Source organism: Girardinichthys multiradiatus, chromosome 1 (genome assembly GCF_021462225.1).
Source record: "Girardinichthys multiradiatus isolate DD_20200921_A chromosome 1, DD_fGirMul_XY1, whole genome shotgun sequence".
Lineage (NCBI taxonomy): Eukaryota > Metazoa > Chordata > Actinopteri > Cyprinodontiformes > Goodeidae > Girardinichthys > Girardinichthys multiradiatus.
This window is the reverse complement of record NC_061794.1, coordinates 17,929,289-17,951,227: the sequence shown is the minus strand read 5'-3', so window position 1 is coordinate 17,951,227 and position 21,939 is coordinate 17,929,289. Positions and strand designations below refer to the sequence as shown.

Below are 21,939 nucleotides of genomic sequence, written 5' to 3'. Positions count from 1 at the left end.
CAAACATTTTTTTAGCCTTTCTGCCATCAGTCTGTTGATTCTTTGTTAGGAGCAGAAGTGCCATTATACTCGATGTGTTTGAGAGCAGTCACTGTAAAACAAGGCTTTACTGATATTTTCACGCAAGGCATTAATATTAGCAATAAGTATAAATACCCGCCATAGAACCGTAGATCTTTACCTTCACCTTAAAATTTCAGACTGCCAACATTTACAAATCCAACCTGTTCTATCAAAGACTCAAAAGGATCCAACAAAACATCTTTGCTGTCCTCTATTTAGCCTTCCTGTTATTTGCTTAAAGTCCTGCTTTCTCTTTCACCCTGAAAGAGCCCCAGACATGTCTCGACTTGTTATGATAATGTTCTTTCTAATAGCTTTGTACCCTTTGTAAGTCTCCTGCACTCAGTAATGGTGTCCCCAGTAAAGCCTGCTCTCAGCACAAACTTGTTGCCTCTTAGGTACGGTGCATTCACTCATCAGAGGTATTATTGCATTTTTGAGTTTCTGTCTCAGGGGTACCCAGGTCCAGTCCCCCAAGGCTACTATCCTGCAGCTTTTAGAGGCATTCCTCTTTCAACACACCTGAATCAAATAAAGGGCTAATTCCTTAGACCCTTGTAGAGCTGAATGAGTCTGCTGATGAGACAGTTCAGCCATTTGATTCTGGTGTGTTGGAGAATGGATGCATCTAAAGGTTGACTGGGCTTGGGTACCCCTGTTCTACCTAGCCACCAGTTATGATTGATCAAACTGAAAGTTGTTCGATTTAGGACCCAAGCTGATTTCTCCCTGCATTTCTGTTTGTAAGTTAAATGGTTCTAATTGAAATTGAAAACTCAATTTTGCCAATGCCAGTTACCATCAACTGTGTTTTGGTTTCAGTGTTTGACTCAAAGTGTGAGTCCCAGTTGCCCAGCTGACATTCCCCATAACACAGGTGTTGAGTGGAGGCGGTCTGTCACTGCTGCTGAGCTCTGTCCCACAGGTAGTTTCTGTGTGGGCTCAGCAATCTCAGCGGGATGTTGCCATTAACTAATTATTCAGTCTAGAGATTTAACCACAGTCCTGACCGGAGATCCCTAGCCACCTTTGGGGCCAAACGTAATTTAATTTTCAGTCTCACCTTTGAGTGGAAGTTGTTGATAACGCAGTCATTCTGTCTTCTTTATTTTAACCTCAAACCTTGAATAAATATATTTGAGTTTAGTTTATTTTGATTTCAATGAATTCATAATGTACATTATCACCCTGCCCACCATCAAAAAGGAGTGGACTAAAGCAAGACTGCATAATATTAGGAAAACATGTTGTATTACTGTTAAATATTGCAGTAACAATACTGTGAATTTTATTTTTTTTTTACGTTTTTTTTTTTTTTTCCATCATTACTATGTCCCAATTTCTTTCTGTGATGTTTAGCATCTCAGCCACTAAAATCTACATCTGGTGTGCATCAAGGGGCAGTGAACGTCAATCCAACAGGCCAGAGATATTGACATGCACAGCATGAATTCATAGCACTTAAAATATAATGGTCTTTTGCAAACTTTGATAGTCATAACAGATGTGATGTAATGATCCAGCTCTCTACTAAAGCTGAAGCATATTTATGCACATTTATTATACTAACAAAAGTCACCAAAAGATGTGAAAACATGGGGCTGTAAAATTTTTAATTCAGCTACATTTGAGTTTTTTTAACAATCTTTTCAAGTTCTATTCACAGACCTTTTAATCGGATTTATTCTCAGACTTTGGATAGGCCATTTCAGATAATTTATTTAGTGTTTTTGTGTTTGGATTTATTTTTGAGCCATTCAGAGGATGACTCACCACAGTGCTGTGGATCATTCTCCTGCTGCAGAACCCAACTGCGCTTAAACTTGAGGTCACAAACTGATGGCCGGACATTCCCCCCCTTCAGGATTTTCTGCTAGAGAGCAGAATCCATTGTTCATTTAAAGCATGTCATCCAGGGACTAGAGAATCAAAGCAGGCCCAGGCCATCACCCAACCACCACCATGTTTGGCTGCTGGTAATATATTCTTTTTTCTGAAATGCTGTTAGTTTAACTTGAGATGCAAGTTGAAGCAGACCATCCGAAAGGTTCTGCTTTTGTCTTGTCCGCCCAAATAATATTTTCCCAAAAGTCTCTGGGATTATCAAGATTTTTTTGGGGGAAATGTTTGATCTTTTTGTTATTGTTGGTCAGCAGTGGTTTTGGCCTTGGGGCCCTCTCTTATGGAGGCCATTTGTACCCAGTCTCTCTCTTATTGTTGAATCATAAACATTGACCATAACTGAGGCAAGTGAGGCCTGCGATGCTTTAGATGATGTCCTCGGTTCTTTTGTGACCTCCTGGATGAGTTGTTGATGCATTCTTGGAATAATTTTAGAAAGCTGGCCACCCCTTGGAAAGTTCCCCACTGTTCCATGTTTTCCTTATTTGTGAATATTGGTCTTTACTGTGGTTTACTGGGATCCCGGAGTGTAAATAAATAGCTTTACAACCCTTTCCAAACTGATCGGTGTCAATGACTGTTTTCCACCTGTTCTTGAATTTTTTTTAATCAGAGCATATGTTGCTTTTTGAGATTTTTTTTTTTGTAGCCTACTTCATGTGATCAGACAGGTTCTTTATGTGATTTCTTCATTCTGCAAGTCTCCAAAACTGCTGAATGTTTACTGTGCATGTTCTTTCTTTGAGTTTCAACGCTGTTGTATTTAAAACTGTTATTCCATTAAAAAGGTAGGTTTAAGGAAGAATCTTTCCAAAAATGTGCAGAACTGGAAGGGTCTGTTATATTCTGTAGACATTATGATCTATGATTTTCATTGACATGAAGGCATAATTCTTTTGCTCTAATACTGAGTGATATATAGCTGATAGGCTGATTGTGTTTCTGTGCGTATTGCATGCTTCTGTTTAACCACAAAATGCCCTCTACTTCCCCATCTGTTGCTCTTACCCTGAGTTGTTGGGAAGCATTTATTTATTGCCGTTTATCATCAGTTGTCATTTGGCTTTACTTGTTTGGTCGGTTGACTTGTTTTTGACAAGCACTGCATAGTTTCCAAGTTACAGAACAGGATGGCGAATGTGTGTTTTGCATGTCACTGGAATTTGTATCGAGGATTGTGTGTGGGCATGCAAAGAGAGCTGTGTGTTTGTGTGCTCTCACACGCACTGTCACTTCCAGTTGCAGGGTAACATCTTCACATTGATTCCAGTGAATGCAATAGTGTAGTCGCAGGGTGAAATGTTTATATTTTATCAGCACTCTAATTTGGTGAACTGGGATTGGTCCACGTATGTGAAGAACTAGGGTTATGGGCAAGGTTATATTTCTGCAAATGAAGCTTTATGTACAGAAGCCAATCATTACATGTTATTGAGTTTTAGCTATGGTTGTTAATGGGGATCTGGAATCAGAAGGCTGAGATTTTCTCATCTTGGGGGGTTCGGTTTTGAGTACGATGCTCGGTGGTGTCTGTGTGGGCGGTGTGTTGCGTTTGTGGGCGGAGGCTGGGTGGGATTGTGTAGGGCCCTTGCTTTGCCATCGCAGAGCGCTGTGTGGATGTGTCTTCATTGGCTTTTCGGGGGTGGAGCTCATCTTTGTGGGTGTGCCCCTGTGGGAGGGGGATTCATGGTGTTTGGGTTCCGCGGCATGTTTGATATCTGTGTCCTGCTTGGGGGTGGCCCTGTGGGGAGATTCATGTTGGGGTTCATGGGGGGTGGGCTAATCAGGTTGAGATCGGAATTCATTGGGGGGTTGGGACTGTTTCATCCGGCGACGGCTCTGGTTGGAGGGCTTGTTTGGACCAGGTAGGCCCCCTCTACAGATGGGGTCGGGGGTCGTTGGGGGCTGGGGTCGGAGTGGGAGGACAGGGTCGCTCTGGTTCGGGCGGTGTCGGCACTAGTCTAGGCTGGTGCTGGGGCGGTCTGCCTGTCTTCACCCTGGAAGGAAGGGGACCACCTCCTGGGTCCGGGGGCTGATTGCCACTCTGGGGTATCGGTACCTGGACCGAGTGTACAATGTCTATTGTTGTGTCCTTATGTTGGGTTTGTGTGTTTTTATGTGTACGCATGAGGGTGGGAATGTATGATTGTGAATGTGTGTGCCTGTTTTTGTGTCAGGTTTGGTCTTGGGCTGCTCCCTCTCCTGGATCAGTTTAGGCCCCCCATCAAATGTGGGGCCTAATTCCTCGCTGCCGTTGGCTGGTGTCTGCCCACTGGTGTATTGGTGGTTCTGTGTGTCCGGGGCTGGGTGCTTTGGTGTGTGCCGGCTCACTCGCTGTGGCTGCTTGCTGGGGCCTAGGCCCCCTTGCTCTGTCAGGCCTCTGATTGGGGAGCGATGTGCCCCGGGGTCTCAGGTCTCTGGGTCCATGGATTAAAGCGTTAGCCGTAATGCTCCACTAGTGAAAGTAAATTTGTTGGGCTTCTTCTTGGCACTCAGACAGTATTCTGAGTGCTACTTTGCCGGACAGGACACGGTTAAAAAAAGAAAAGAAAAGAAGGCTGAGATTTTGCTTGTAAATTCAACCTTGAACCAGACGGCAGAACAACAGACAGAGCTTCAAATAACTCAGAAAGAGCTGTTTTAGATTACTGGCATGAGGTCCTTGTGTTTTCTGTCATTCTTTGTGTGTTTTTAACTGATTACTGGCAGAGTGTGCTCACTTGTCATATCATATAAAATAATATTTATAATGATCAGAAACGGCATCATGATGCAAACGTTTGGTTTTGTTTCTGGCATTTTGAGCCTTCCAGCACCCTCTGTGACTTCCAAGATCTGCGTGCCTTCATCTGTGTCAGGTGTAGGCTTGTACTGCCAGGACATTCCAGGCAACAGGCTGAATGTACAGTATTGTAGCCCTGGCAGGAACTTAGGACAATTGGAATATAGCAGCCAGCATTATATATCCAGACTGTCTTTAGCAATGTTAATATTGCACCCACTGATATGTTGACTGACATATTTCAATATATCTCTGTAGCCCGGGTGTGAAATAGATTTTTTTTGGATTATTTTTTCATTATTTATTATTTTAAGACTGCATTTTTTTCATCAGGACAATTTAAAAACACTTCCTGAAGTGAAAACAGGCTTCCTAAGCAGTCTTCCCAAATTATTGAATTTGCTTTTGTCATTTTTCTCATCTGGCTAAGTATGGAAAATTGGCAATTGAGTATGGAAAACAGATTTTTCCAGATGTTTTTCTTCTTTTTCCAATGTCTCTGTTAATGTGGGGGTTTTACGTCAAAGCATTGATTTTTAAGTAATTTTGTTTTTGACTTACTGACTTATTCAAACACCAAATAAAGGAGGGTTTGGTCTTAAACTTCAAATCCAGGTTCAACTGGACCCGTGGTTCATAAACTAGATCTAAAATGCCAAACGAGGCACTAAAACAGCTTTTTTTTTATACCAAAGTCTACAAACTATGCTTTAAAGCATAGTTGTCAAACTTCAGTCCTAAAAGGCTGGTGTCCTGCGACACAGATGTGTCTCTGCTTCCACCAGTCACTTTATTTTTGCTGTTTTCTGCTACCTGAACTGAAAACTTTGGTGAAAACATGTTTCTCATCCTAGTGTTTAACAAAAAAGTAAATTTTTTCTGAGAGTTGTAAGGTGTTTTTAATCTACTTTTATCCCATCTTTGCCACTATTTACCTTCTCAGGCACGTACCCTGGCGTCACCCTGGCACAACGTACGTTTCATATGGTGTAAACAAAGACGCTGTGCACCCGGTGATCCCAGTCACACGTCATGGACAACAGACAACCTTGTCGCCTTTTCTGTCTCCCTTCATATCTGTCAAATTTGGACCAAACTAAACATAGAGCTCCAGCATAACATAACAATCTAAAACAGGAAGTGTTTCTGTCTTAGGGGTACATGACCAATGGATTAACCACACAGATCAAGCCTGTTTGTGAACCAGCATTAAACCAACATAAAAACCCCTTCCTTCCTAGTTTCAGTATCAAAGACTTTTCATAGTGGTCCAAGTAAATCTGCTCATCATAAACAGTAAAACATTTTGTTTTCCCTCCTCAGGAGTTTTACGATCATGCAAAGACATTGTGGCAGGACGACGGGGTCCAGGCATGCTTTGAGAGATCCAACGAATACCAGCTAATCGACTGTGCACAATAGTAAGTAACTTTGAGCAACATAACTTTAAACTCCACTTAATGGCACCAATAGATTTTAAAACACTGCTGCAATAGACTTTCATGTGCAGTGATTTAAAAAAAAAAAAAGAAAGTGTTTGCCCTGCTGATTTTAAACTCTGCCTTTTTAAACTGATGATTCAGCAAAAGGTTCAAGAAGATTTCTCTTAAAATATGTATATGGAGGTTTAGGACTTTATAAGCATGGTTTATCCTTGTCAAATATAAGTTTACTCAGAGTACTGAGTCTGAATAGGTTACTTTCAACCTGGACTATATTGTTGTTTCCTGTAAAACAAATTTGATCATTGACGGGCTTATTGCAAATTTCCAATTTTTTTTCTGGGTGATTTAGATGTCATCATTTAAAGTGGATTTTATTTTCTGTATCACAGAATTATGCAAGTGCCGTAAACTGTCGCTTATCTTATAAAATATTTGGAAAACTGTACAACCAGTCACCTTAGATATTTACAGTGCCTTGCGAAAGTACTCGGCCCCCTTGAACTTTTCAACCTCTTGCCACATTTCAGGCTTCAAACATAAAGATATAAAATTTAAATTTTTTGTGAAGAATCAACAACAAGTGGGACACAATTGTGAAGTGGAATGAAATTTTTTGGATGTGTCAAACTTTTTTAACAAATAAAAAACTGAAAAGTGGGGCGTGCAATATAATTTGGCCCCTTTACTTTCAGTGCAGCAAACTCACTCCAGAAGTTCAGTGAGGATCTCTGAATGATCCAATGTTGTCCCAAAGGACTGATGATGATAAATAGAATCCACCTGTGTGTAATCAAGTCTCCGTATAAATGCACCTGCTCTGTGATAGTCTCAGGGTTCTGTTCAAAGCGCAGAGAGCATCATGAAGACCAAGGAACACACCAGGCAGGTTAGAGATACTGTTGTGGAGACGTTTAAAGCTGGATTTGGATACAAAAAGATTTCCCAAGCTTTAAACATCCCAAGGAGCACTGTGCAAGCAATCATATTGAAATGGAAGGAGTACCAGACCACTGCAAATCTACCAAGACCCGGCCGTTCCTCTAAACTTTCATCTGGAACAAGGAGAAGACTGATCAGAGATGCAGCCAAGAGGTCCATGATCACTCTGGATGAACTGCAGAGATCTACAGCTGAGGTGGGAGAGTCTGTCCATAGGACAACAATCAGTCGTAAACTGCACAAATCTGGCCTTTATGGGAGAGTGGCAAGAAGAAAGCCATTTCTCAAAGATATCCATAAAAAGTCTCGTTTAAAGTTTGCCACAAGCCACCTGAGAGACACACCAAACATGTGGAAGAAGGTGCTCTGGTCAGATGAAACCAAAATCAAACTGTTTGGCCACAATGGAAAACGATATGTTTGGCGTAAAAACAACACAGCTCATCACCCTGAACACACCATCCCCACTGTCAAACATGGTGGTGGCAGCATCATGGTTTGGGACTGCTTTTCATCAGCAGGGACAGGGAAGATGGTCAAAATTGATGGGAAGATGGATGGAGCCAAATACAGGACCATTCTGGAAGAAAACCTGTTGGAGTCTGCAAGAGACCTGAGACTGGGACAGAGATTTATCTTCCAACAAGACAATGATCCAAAACATAAAGCCAAATCTACAATGGAATGGTTCACAAATAAACGTATCCAGGTGTTGGAATGGCCAAGTCAAAGTCCAGACCTGAATCCAATCGAGAATCTGTGGAAAGAGCTGAAGACTGCTGTTCACGAACGCTCTCCATCCAACCTCGCTGGGCTCCAGCTGTTTTGCAAGGAAGAATGGGCAATAATTTCAGTCTCTTGATGTGCAAAACTGATAGAAACATACCCCAAGCGACTTGCAGCTGTAATTGCAGCAAAGGGTGGAGCTACAAAGTATTAACACAAAGGGGCCGAATAATATTGCACGCCCCACTTTTCAGTTTTTTATTTATTAAAAACGTTTGACACATCTAATAAATTTTATTCCACTTCATGATTGTGTCCCACTTGTTGATGATTCTTCACAAAAAATTAGAATTTTATATCTTTATGTTTGAAGCCTGAAATATGGCAAGAGGTTGAAAAGTTCAAGGGGGCCGAGTACTTTCGCAAGGCACTATTGTTACTGGAGGTGTTTGGTCTTTCATTCTAGTGCAGATCATCAAATCTGGTGCTCATTGCTCAAGCTTCTCAGACGGTATTCCTATTTTCCCACACTCGTTACCTGGAATGGCATTAACACAAAAGCCTGGACTTTTAGTTTAATATGGTAATCTGACTGTCAATGTCAACAGCTACCTGAAAACTATTAATTTTATCTTTTTTAACTGGCAGCTTCAAAAAGCAGTTTTTGTTTTCCTTTTTAGAAAAGTGGTCTGTAGGGACGATTGCTGCCTACCTTCAACCCGAGCCAGCTGAATTTTGACTTTAAAGACTAATCTAATCAAAGAGACCAGACTTTCTGTGCTGACTCACTTCTCAAGTCCGTTGCCGTAAAGTGAATAAAATGTGCGTTTAATGTGAGTGAGTCAAGTTCTGACGCATCTTGGGATCAATTACCATTGCTAATACATAGCTAAATTAATGGTGGATTAAATAACCACTTCTGTCACAGTGTTTATGTGATGTAGTGCTGCACCTTCATTCATCTGAAGTTACACCTAACATTGTATTTCATGAACTTCAATGATTTTGTCTGACATTTAATGGAGGCAGTGTGCTTTCTGTATTAAAAATATTACAGGTCTGGATTTCAAACTTTAGAGACCTGATGCATGTCATAGGAACCCCTGCTTTGTTTCTTAGTTTATTTAAAGTCATCGTAAATTGGCAACAAATAATTAGCCATGAAAACGCCTAAAGTAAAACTTACTGTTTATTTTATAACCTAGTTATGAAATATTGTGTAATGTGCCAGTGCTCTCAATGTGCTTTTGACCCGTGTCGGATGCTTTGTTGGGACAGCTGTGACCCTGTTTTGCACAGTTAGCAGTCCCCCGTGTTGCTCCAAAGACCTCTCGAAAAACCTGTGACTGATATCTAGCAGGAAACATTCAGGCTTAATGTGAAATTTTGTCAGAAGGACGTTTATGCAGATTTTACGTGAAGGTGTTAAAAGGTCTGGTTCTAGTGGAGGCTGACACCACCGTGGGCTCCGTCTGACTTAGTTTACGGTGAGTTGCAGTGGTACTCCCTTTGAACTTGGGCAATGTCCAAACCTAAATCCATTTGACAGTCTGTGGTAAGACTTTTAGAAATGTTTACAGATGCTTTTCATCAGTCTGAGCAAGGTTTTTAGCTATTCAACAAACAAAAATAGGGAAAATGTTCCGTCTCTGGATATATAAGGTAGGGATGTCCTGATCCAATATTGATATCGGGAATCGGTCCGAGAACAGCCAAAAAACGAGTATCTGATTATATCGGTCTGCATCTAAAATCTCCGATATAAGCACGCCAATAAAAGCACACCGCTTCAGTGTTCAGCTCCATCATTTAGTCCGCTCCAGCATTTCTGTCCAGTAGCTCTAATATCCGCACGCAGAGCCCACTTGTTCACTACCGCGTCTGCTAAGAGAGTACCAGTTCTGGGGAAATTCAGGGAAATACGAGCTATGGACTCTTAACTTTGCACATTTGGACAATGGATAATATTGTGGTTTTTTTTCCCCACCCTCAGTTTTTTCCACCATATAGCAGCACCAGGCTGGCATTGAGTTAAAAATACTGAAGTGAGCGTGACATGTTATTTCGCACTTTATAATTTGTTTTCATTGGACTTATTGAGGTTTTTCAGGATCTTCTAATTTATCCTTTTCTATTTTACTGTTTAATATTGTTATATTTAAGATTAAAGCATATGTAACCCATTGGTTAATATTAAATGGGTCAGTTCTCATACCTATTGTTGTTGACTGTTCTCTGTTTGTGTTATATCACTTGATCAAGCCTTTTCTAACATTCCAAACTACCAAATAAGTAATAATACTACGTATGATTCGTGCCAATATTGTATTGGGTTAATATCTGTATCGACCAATACCTAAAGCTACAATATTGATATCGTATTGGAAGTGACAACGTTGTATTGGTACACCACTAGAACAAAGTTAGTACAGACAGAGCCCAAAAGACTTCACCCATAAGGACTCGGGTGACTGAATACAGAAGAACACAACATTTTTTGTGAAAACGGTGCGCACACACACCTTCTGTTCATCCACCCAGCCCCATTCAGCAAAACTTTATAATTCTGCAGTACTTTGTGTTGGTCACAAAATAAATCCCATTTAAATACATTGATGTCTGTGGTTGTAATGCAACGAAATGTAGACAAGTTGAAGATGGCGTATCTGGTTGGAACCTCTGTGCGTAACATTTTACATTCCTCTGTTTACACACAGGTCAGATATTAGATTGGAGCTGAAATATCACCAACATGCTTCAGAAATCACAAATATTTAGTTCTTATCAGAAGCCTATGGGGTGAGCTTTCATTTGTGTGGATGTTTTATGAGTCACAGTGTGGGGGATTCCAAGGCAAGGTGAAACTAATGTATACATTTATAGGCTGCTCATGTATCCTTCAGTTCAACTATTCTGATCAGATTTTACCGGCGCCTATTCCAAAAAAAGTAGAGGAGCGGTGTAACAGCAGCAGTTTTTAGTGTTTTGGAGTAAACATGGCTGAGACTGAGTCATCTACAGATAAGAGGATGTTTAGTGGAGGAGGAGGGGGAATGTTTGAGGAGGATACCTTCACTGCTCTGCTCAACACTACAAGCTTTCCACCTTGACTGCCTTGTAACATTAAGTCATTCATCTTAAGCATAACACACATTGCCTTTATTCATTGTCCTCATAATAAAGAAAACAGAGAATTTAGGGGCAATAAATATCTCCCCACACATGTTTGAGATGGTATAGTCCGGGGTTTTGTTCCCTCCCCCTTCTTGCTCACAGGTCCAGCACAAAAACACAAACTGATCCTGCTCTTCTTTCCTTTTGCTACTTCTCCATCTTCAGTGTCTTCTTCGTCTGTCTGTCTTTTCTCTGGAGCAGCTCCAGCTGCACAAGATTGGGAGCTGATAGACTATTAATAGCTCCTGTAGTTGGGTCTCCATGGTTATGGCGCTGCAAGCCAGGGTGGCAGGAAGCTATTCTTAAAATCTGCTCCATAATGTCACTCAGACACCACAACACTTTGATTCTGCCTCGTTTTCTGTAGCAGCTCTTTTCCTTCTTATTGATCCAGATTTTAAGAAAAAAATCTCCCTTTTTTTGCTTTTAAAATTAGCATGAAGAGTTTCATTGTAGATTATTTTGTGCATTTTCTCTCCTTCCACCAGCCTACTCTGAAATTGAAAGGGCTGCCCACAGTGCCTTGAAAAAGTACTCATACCCCTTGAACTTCTTTACATAGTCACATTACAACCACAAACTGCTATGTATTTTATTGGGATTTTATGTGACAGACCAGCACAAAGTAGCACACAATTATGAAGTAGAAGGAAAATGAGAAATGATTATTTAAAATTTTATTTTCAATGAAAGAACCCGTTTTTGCAGTATGGACCTACTAGCTTTGCACATCTAGAGACTGAAGTTTCTCTTAGTTTTTAGTCCAGTTCCCATCCTTATTTAATGCTCTAGGGACTCCACTATAGGAACCCTGGATTAAAATAATATGCTTGCTTGATTCAGCAAGCTGATTGGCTGACCAGATTGATTGCTCACTCATTACCTGTCCCATTTAAAACTGCTTTAATACTGTAAGCAGCAACTTGTAACACTGAAAGGTTTGCGCAACAATGAACTGGATGGGTTCATCTCTCTTTGTTTTCCAATACCTTCTTTGCTGCCATGCTCAACAGCCCCTAAGAAGCAATTGTGCCAATTTATTAAAGTTTTACTATTTTAATTATTTAAATGAGGAGACCAATCCAAACTACAATTCTGTATACTGTCTGGCTGTGACATTTCGTTCAAACAAATGACCTACAATGCTTGCCCATCATCTACTAAGCAGCACAGGTCTATTCTTATTCATCTTACATACTTTGTCGTCAGGGGTTACTTCACTTTGTGCTCCATCTGTGTCCCTAGCAAACACCAAAGTCTCTTTAGAAATATGGAAAATTGCCATAGAAGTATGGAATCATAAAATTTTTGATTTGCTGTTATTACCTCAGACCAGGGGTGGGCAACTCCGTTCTTTGAGGTTCTGTGTGCTTTTGTTTCCTTTTATTTTTATCTTGTATATCGAAATCGGTAGAACTATAGTACATAAAAAGTATCTTCACCTAGTGAAAAAAATAAAACACTAACTTTTGAAGGGTTGTTAGGACAAAGGAGTACAAAGAAGTTAACAGCAATCAAGGTGTTTTATTACTAAATTAAACATGCATTTTGAATCCGAATTAATGGTACAAAAAGTGCACAGTGGACTTTGATTGATCTATTTAGTTTATAAGGAAAATTATAGACTTTAGGAAATAAATACAATAATGAAATGGATATCCAAAATTGGTGACCTAACCTACTTAAAAATGTAATGCAATCAGTATAGCCAAAAAAAGATTTAAAAAACAAACACAAAAATGGCAAGGCACCCAGGAGGGTTTAACTCATGTATCTAATAGTTCATTATCATATTTGAAAATCTGAGTTAGAACATCCAAACTTATTTAAAACTAGATTAATCAGGTATCAAATTTCCACAGGTTGCTCTCCAACTCTAAACTTTTAAGTCGACATGTGTACAGTATTTGTTTTTGTGCTGTATGAATAAATATATTTTTCCTCACCTTCTGTTCAGCTTTCTAGACAAGATCGACATTGTGAAACAGAATGACTACACTCCAACGGATCAGGTAGGTTATTAACACTTTAAGGTAAATGAAGATAAGAGGGTTTTTTATATTGTGATCCATATTTTTAAAACAAATATAGTTTTACTGCTGAGCAATTCACATTGGTCTCAGTTGAGTTTATTTATATAGCACCATTTAACAAATTACATTTCAAGGCACTTTACCAGACATCTTATCCAGTTTATATACAGACATGTATTAGATCCCCCAGTCATAGAGGCAGATTCATGTTCAATTACATAGAGTCCAATTTGATCCTAGTTATAATACAGTCGATTGCATAGATTCACTGGGTTTGCAGCAAGCCCTCCTCCTAAGTGAGCATGTGGTGACAGTTGACTGTTAGACAGTTGACTCATACTTGGCATGCATGAGATGACAATGGAAAGGAATAACTCCCTTTAAACAGGAAGACACCTTAAACAGAACAAGGCTCAGTGTGAGTGGTCATCAACTGTGACCAACTGTGGGTTGGAGAGGACAAAGCAAACACTTAAAAACACAGAAGCACTGGTCAAGGAGTACTTTCTATGTTCAAGAAAGAGTAAACATGGCAACATTATATTTTCTATAGAAGGAGAACATGAAGACATTGGCAGGAATAGCTCCTCCTCCAGCCTCCATTCCCAGGAAGGTGTCACGGCCAAACACAGAAACGCCAGGCTATGTGTAACTTCTATTGAGAGAGGAACTAAAGATGGAACATCAAGTTAATTTCAGCAATGATAACCAATAATGTATAAATGGAGAGTAGTAGGAGAATGTAGCAGAGTGAGGGAAAATGGCCATTATGTCCTCGAGCTGCCTAAACCAACAGAGATAGCTCAAGATAACCTAAGCCACTCTAACTGTAAGCTTTATTAAAAAGGAAAGTTTTAAGCCTAGCCTTAAAAGTAGACACAGTATCTCCCTCACGGACTAAAACTGGGAGCTGGTTCCACAGGAGAGGAGCCTGATAACTAAAGGATCTGTGTCCCATTCTACCTATAGACTCTAGGAACCACCAGTAAACCTGCAGTCTGGGAGCGAGGTGCTCTGTTGTGAACATATGGAACAATCAGGTCCTTAATATAAGATGCGGCTTGATCATTAAGGCCATACTGTAAATCATTGTTCTGTTGAAGATTTTTTTTTGGCCTGTTTTCCAGTTTTATAAAAGCCTGTTAATGTAACGTTAAGGCTTAACACTGAAAATCTGGTTGTCCAAAGGAATAATCTACATTATAACAACGTCCCTGACAGGCTTTTTAATGTTTGTTTTTTCCAGGATTTGCTTCGGTGCAGAGTTTTGACTTCAGGAATCTTTGAGACGAGGTTCCAAGTAGACAAGGTCAATTTCCAGTAAGTAAAAGCAAAAGAGGGTGTAGATTTATCTCATGAAAGACTTTCATTCAGGATCATGGTGAGCAACAGGATATAAACACAAAGAAAAATCAATACATAAATTGTGAGACTAATTTCTCCATATGATGGCAGTGTTGCACTTGCATTTAAGTCATTTCATGTATTAAAGTAATTTTAGGCATTTAATGTTGTTTCATCTTTACAGTATGTTCGATGTTGGAGGTCAGAGAGACGAACGCAGGAAATGGATTCAGTGCTTTAATGGTAAAATCTGTTCCTTCTTCCTCTCGGCACACTTTATTATCTTATCATTGCATGTATGATTTAACTGTTTCTTTCTTTTTATCCACAGATGTGACGGCCATCATCTTTGTGGTGGCCAGTAGCAGTTACAACATGGTGATCAGAGAGGACAATCAGACCAATCGACTACAGGAGGCCCTCAACCTCTTCAAGAACATCTGGAACAATAGGTGAATGGAGATACTAGATGGATGCTAATGGTCCTACCAGTACCTAACATGCACGTTGAAGGGCAACATGACAGTGAACAAGACTTAGAGATGTGTGACAAAGCTTTTTTTTTTTTATTAAAGCCAGAAAGGAACCATGAAAGCCATCTAGGATCACAGGGCTTGTGCACAGTTTTCAACACAACCTTAGTGAAATATTTAAACCAGTGCTTCTCAGCCCTGGTCCTCAGGCCCCACAGTCCTTCATGTATTAGATGCGTCTTGGCTGTAGAACACCTGATGATTGCATTACCTTCTCAGCATGCCGTCAAGTTCTGCAGATGTCGTTTATTCAGGTCAGGTGTGTGTTTCCATATTCATTTTCATTGAGTTTTTTTAAAGGCATTTAAACAGAAGCCCCATGCTACTCCTATTGGTGGTTGCTTGCATGTTCAGGAGAGAGACCTTGGGTCTACAGTGGCTTTTAAAAGTATACACACACTTGTTAAAGTGGCAGGTTTTTGTGAGGTAACAAACTGAGACCAATACAAATTATTTCCAGACTTTTCAACCTTTCAATGTGACCTATATCCTTTACCATTCAAGTTAAAAGCAAACAAATATGTAAATTGAAATAACCTGGTTGCATGAATATGCACACTCTTGGACTAATATTTAGGTGAGGCATTTTTTGGGATAGGTTTAATTTTTCTTTAGTTTACACTTGCCTTCAGTTAAAGGGAATCAGATTAACCTGAAGTAAAGTTCATATGTTGCAAAGAAACCCATTAGACAAAGGTATCAGTCATGGGAAAGGTACAAAAAAACAGAGAACCTTTATTCTTCGTATGTTTTGAGTAGGAACTAGGCAAGGCATAATCATTTCCTTCCAAAGGCAACATCTAAGCCTGGCTAAAATCCTCAAAACCTTTTTAAAGAATGTATCGTCTGATGAAATCAGACTAGGCCTTTTGGGCCACAGTTCCAAAAGGTATGTTTCTAACGAAGCCATCTGCATCACCAAAAGAGCACCAAACATACAGTGAAACGCGGTGGACGCAGCATCATGCTGTGGACTTATTTCAGGTGGAACCAGGGCTTTTGTCTAGGTGAACGAAATTCTAAACAGTTCTGCCTAAAATATCATGAGAGGAAAATTAACGTTTTGAAATATCCGAGCCAGAGTTCAGAACTGAATCTAACAGAGAACCTGTGGCGGTCACTTGAAGAGGGCTCTGGATAAGAGATGTTCTTACAGTCTGAGAGATTTTGGGGTGAGAAGATATAGCATGCTAACAGGCTTGGAGCAAGAAAAGCAGAATGCTGAAATTGGATCAAAAAGTGGTGGAAAGTATGAGTTGATCAAACTTACGCAACAAGGTTGGTCTGTTGTATTTTCTTTCTTTTTTCAATGTCTAACAGATTTTCAGTTGAATTGTGCAGGAAATATGCCACACTAGAGGTGGACAAAGTCAGGGAATGATTTATCAGGGTCTCAACTGTTTGCATAAAAAAACTGCATTTCAACAAGGGTTGGAGTGTCACTGTACGCTGTGTGCACAATTATTAGGCAAGTCTTATTTTTCTGGATTATTTTTATTTGCCATCTGCAGAGCTCTCGGTTAATCCAAAATGTTAGTAAACCTCAAACAGGAATGTTTAAGAAAGTGAGGTTTTGGCTTTCTTAAGAAATAGGAAATAATTTGCCTAATAATTTATTATTAACTTAATTATTAGGCAAATATTATTGTGCAGAATTATTACGCAACTAAGCGGAAAAAAACACATTTCAAAGAGGTGTACTGTTTTCCTTCACTTTAAATCTCCCGTTTAAAAACTGCCCACACGTTCTTTCAGGTCAGGTGAGGATGTCATGAGTTTTTTAACTTTAGCGCCTTTACTCCCCAGCCATGCAGAGGACTACTTGGATGTGATGGAGCATTGTCCTGCATAAAAATCATTGTCTTTTTGAAAGATGCAGATTTCTTTCTGCATCACTCCTTGAAGAATGTCTCTTCTAAAAACTGGCAATAGGTTTGAGAGTTGATTTTGGGCCTATCTTCAACCTGAAAAGGTCCAACCAGCTCATCTTTAATAATACCAGCCTATACCAGTACCCCACCTCCACTTCACTGACTGAAGTGAAGACTTAAAGTGAAGCTCTGTGCCTTTTGCTTATCCAGCCATGGGCCCGTCAAGAGTCACTCATTTCATCAGTCCACGAAACTTTTGAAAAATCTGTCTTCAGATATTTGTTGGCCCAGTCCAGTATTTGCAACAAAAAGTTTGATTGTTCTTTTCAGAGTCGGTTAAATCTCCATTTCTGTCCATATTGCCTGAAGAAAAGAAGCTGTATGATAATTATACACACCTTGATATAGGGTGTTGATCTTGGTATGCCACAGTCTCCCTCATTACACAGAAACACATCACCTGCTAGGCTTAAATACTTTAAGCATCAGGTTTATCCAGCTTGGAGTTAGAAAATGTGCCTGAAAATGATGATATGGGCAAAATATAAATGATTGTAAAGCTACTGTATGTGATTCGAAGTCTTTGACTATGCAGCCCCATTTTGGCCCTCATATCTTTCTCAGGTTCAGTATTCAGGAATCCATCAGCTAATCTTGAACTAGACTTGAACCCAGTGATTAATACCCTGAATGTGTATGGACTATATTGAAAGATATGCCGGAAATGTTGTCTTACAGATAAGAAAAATTACATGGAAAAAGCTTTAAATTTCAGTCTGGAAAAGTTGTGAATTTTAAAATGGAAACTGTGTAGAACTCCGGTCGAATGCTTGGGTTCTGTTTAAGAGCTTTTTGTTGTTTTTGTTTCAGGTGGCTGCGGACCATTTCTGTCATTTTGTTCTTAAATAAACAGGACCTGCTTGCAGAGAAAGTACTAGCAGGGAAATCTAAAATCGAGGAATACTTCCCTGAATTTGCTCGCTACACCACGCCTGATGATGGTGAGTGGTCAGAAACATGCAGACACTATCTTCCTGCAGCCCTTAGTATGACACTTCAATAAAATGTAAAGAAAAGAAAGTTTCACTTTTTTTATTTTGCTAATTGCATAAACCCAGTTTTCTCTCTTCTGAATACTGGTTTCATTCATTAATGTACACCTGTTGTTGCATGTCTGACATGATAGTTTAAACTGTTAAACAGGCACTGAGGTAATTTGGAGCTTTTTTTTTTTTTTTTTGAAAAAAACTGATTAATTCATTTTTTTGGAATGAGTTTCAAGCTTTAAATGCAAGTATGAATGTTTATCAGGAAGAAAAGTAAAGATAGCATAAAGAAAGCTTAATGTGGATCCATACTGATCCTGCAAAGCATACATTTCAGCTTTCCTTTTGCAGCTTTAAAAGGCCTGGAAAAGTTGGAATTTGTTTTTATCAGTTTGGGAGAACTCATGATAAATGAAAACTGAGTATGGAAAAATACTTTTTGTTTCAAGCTTTTATTTTTTCATTCTGTTATCTGAAAGTCAGAAATATGAAAATGGATGAATGTGTACTTTGTGTGGATTTATTTGTGAATGTCTTCTACATACATTCTGTACTCTAGAATTGCCACGCTCAAGCTGGTGGAAGGTTGGAGCGGCTCTGTTACTTTTCATTCTGATTGATTCTTTTTAAGAGCTCGAGTTCCTCTTATGGTGGATAAAAGTCGATTTATTATTATTATTTTTTTTTTTGCACAATTGTCCTGTCCGGTATCTTATGCTGTGCAGCTAGAGGGATTTTTGCTGATACATTTTTACTTTTGGGCATCTGTTATGATGCGTCACCATGGAAACGGGGTTGTTTTTTTACAACCAGTGGCAGCTGGTTATTATCTCAAAAGCTAACAAAAAAATACTTCAACTACAACCCCAAATCCCTGATGAGTTGAAAAGGAGACACTGTGGAGGCACAGCAGGAGCTAAGAGAAGAGAAAGAAGGAAGAAGTTCAAACCATCTCTCCTATCAATTATGATGGGCTATGTGGGATTGTTGGGAAACAAGTTGGATGAACTCCAAGCCCTACAAAGGACCCAGCCAGAGTATCCGGAATGCAATGTTATATGTTTCAGTGAGACATGGCTGCAGTATCATATCCCCGACTCCAGTGTCTCTCTGCCGGGCTTTTTAACCATACAAGCAGACAGAGATTTAAAGAGGAGCGGCAAATGTAAAGGAGGTGGACTGGCAGTACTTGTGAACAACAGATGTTGTAATCCAGGACATGTTACTGAGAAGTGTCGTCTCTGCAGTCCAGATATTGAACTGTTAGCAGTAAGTTTTCGTCCACATTATTTACTCAGAGAGTTCACCAGTGTTATTTTGGCAACGGTTTACATTCCACCTTTAGCTATTGCCGACACTGCATGTGATGCCATCAGCTCAGTTGTTGCTAAGCTAAAGACTCAACATGCATTTGTGGCAATTTCTGGTGATTTTAACCATGCTTCACTCTGCTACATTTCCAACGTTTCAACAGTTTGTCAGCTGCTCTACCAGAGAACACAGAACGTTTGATTTGTTTTATGCAAATGTCAAAGACTCATACAAGCAAGACCTCCTTTAACCAAATCAGGTCACAATCTTGTTTTACTCTGCTCGAAATATAAGCCACTTGTTCAGAGGCAGCCTGTAATAAAGAGGACTCGGAGAAAATGGTCACAGGAAGCTGAAGAAGCTCTGTAAGGTTGATTTGAGGCTACAGACTGGGACACACTGTGCCAGCCACATGGAGAGGACATCAATGCCATGACTGAGTGTGTAACCGACTATATATACTTCTGTGTGGATAACATCATCCCCACCAGAACAGTTAGATGCTTCCCCAATAACAAACCCTGGATCACCAGTGACCTGAAGGACCTGCTTAACTAGAAAAAAACAGAGCCTTCAGAGTGTGAGACGGGGAATTATTGAGGGCTATAAAAAGCAACTTAAAGTTGCTGGATAAGAGACAGCAAGGAGGTGTACAAGAAGAAGCTGGAGAGCAAGCTCCAGCAAAACAACATCAGAGATGTGTGGACAGGGATGAAGAAGATCACAGGCTTCAAGCAGAAGGATGATCGGACCAATGGAGGTCTGGATAGAGCCAATGAACTGAACACATTCTTCAATAGGTTCAGTTCAGAAACAAGCTCAGCATCCTCCTCTCCTGCTCACAGCCAAACAGACATCCCACCCTCCTTTGACCCACAGGACCCACAGCTGTCCAGTAACACCTCACATTTTTTATCTTCCACCTCAGCCCTAGACCCTTCTACATGTTTGCCATCAACCATATCAGAAGATGCTGATGCTTCCTTTGCTTTCCCCTTCCACCTGTGTGTCTCAAGAAGTCAGGTGAAGAGACAACTGGAGAGACTGAATAGGAATAAGGCTGCAGGTCCAGATCATGTCAGCCCTAGAGTCCTGAAGGCCTGTGCAGAGCAGCTCTGTGGGATTCTGCAGCACCTCTTCAACCTTAGCCTGGCCCAGAAGAAGGTTCCGGTGTTGTGGAAGATCTCCTGTTTTGTTCCGGTACCAAAGAACACTCACCCATCAGTCCTCAATGACTGTAGACCTGTTGTCCTGACATCTCACATCATGAAGGTCCTAGAGAGACTCCTGTTGGCCCACCTGAGTAAGCAAACAGTAAACCATCAGGACACCCTTCAGTTTGTTTATCGCTGTGGAATTGGAGTTGAAGATGCCATCAAACACCTGCTTCAACAAACCCACTGTCATCTGGACAAAGCCAGCAGCACTGTGAGGATCATGTTCTTTGATTTCTCCAGTGCATTTAATACAATCCAACCTGATTTGCTTCATCAGAAACTCCAGAAGACTCAGGTGGAGGCCTCAACAATCTCCTGGATCAAAGACTACCTGACAAACAGACCACAGTTTATGAGACTGAAGGGTTGTGAGTCTAACCAGGTAGTCAGCAGCACAGGAGCACCACAGGGGACTGTACTCTCACCATTCCTTTTCACTGTGTACACCTCAGACTTCCAGTACAAGACAGACTCCTGTTACCTGCAGAAATACTCGGATGATTCTGCAGTTGTGGGGTGGATCAGAGATGGACAAGAAGCTGAGTACAGGAAGGTGGTGGACCGCTTTGTGGCACGGTGTGGAAACAATCATCTCATTTTGAACGTGACTAAAACAAAGGAGATGATTGTAGATTTTAAGAGAAACAGGAATAAGTCAAAAACTATTTCTATCATGGGAGAAGAAGTGGAGGTGGTGGAGGAGTATAAATACCTCGGTGTTCACCTGGACAACAGACTAGAGTGGAGATGCAACTGTGAAGCCATCTACAAGAAGGAACAGAGCAGACTGTACTTCTTGAGGAAGCTTAGGTCCTTTGGTGTTTGCAGCAAGATGCTGCATTTCTTCTATAAGTCTGTTGTGGAAAGTGTGATCTCTTCTACCATCATCTGCTGGGGAAGCAGCATCAGAGCCACGGACTCCTCTGGAACCTCTGGAGATCATTGTGGAAAGAAGGATTCTTCATAAAATGAAGAACATTATGGAGAACCCTGAGCATCCTCTTCATGAGACTGTCCTACAACAACAGAGTGTCTTCAGTCAGAGGCTTCTTCAGATCTGCTGTAAGACGGAGCGCTACAGGAGATCCTTCCTGCCCACAGCCATCAGCATCTACAACGACTCTTTGAGGAAACCTTCATAATATGAGCTATAACAACATTTAATTTCCCTTTGGGATTAATAAAGTATTTTGAATTTTTTTATTTATTGAAATAATTTATATTTGATTTGCTAAATCACAACTTCAGCTCTAGTCCAATTCAATCATTTTATTTACTTAAATAACTAACAGAACCAGCAGATGAATAAACACTTATTAAAAATGAAACCAGGACCATATCACTTCTCTTTTTGGCAACTAGATCCTCCAAGGATCTGGGTTTTAAACTGGGTCTGATTTTAGATGCCAAAACACTGATACTCCTATTTTGTAAATACAGGTCCTTCTCAAAATATTAGCATATTGTGATAAAGTTCATTATTTTCCATAATGTCATGATGAAAATTTAACATTCATATATTTTAGATTCATTGCACACTAACTGAAATATTT

At 40.1% G+C, this 21,939-nt stretch overlaps 1 protein-coding gene across 1 annotated transcript in view; it reads left to right on the top strand.

Annotated features, from left to right (window-relative positions):
* gnas (GNAS complex locus) overlaps window positions 1–21,939 on the top strand; it is a 43,937-nt gene that overhangs the window by 16,689 nt on the left and 5,309 nt on the right. Inside the window, exons 5-10 of the mRNA XM_047369541.1 lie at window positions 6,071–6,168; window positions 12,989–13,043; window positions 14,311–14,384; window positions 14,593–14,651; window positions 14,740–14,860; window positions 17,683–17,813. Coding sequence (XP_047225497.1) covers window positions 6,071–6,168; window positions 12,989–13,043; window positions 14,311–14,384; window positions 14,593–14,651; window positions 14,740–14,860; window positions 17,683–17,813 — 538 coding nt within the window. The remainder of the gene's footprint in view (window positions 1–6,070; window positions 6,169–12,988; window positions 13,044–14,310; window positions 14,385–14,592; window positions 14,652–14,739; window positions 14,861–17,682; window positions 17,814–21,939) is intronic.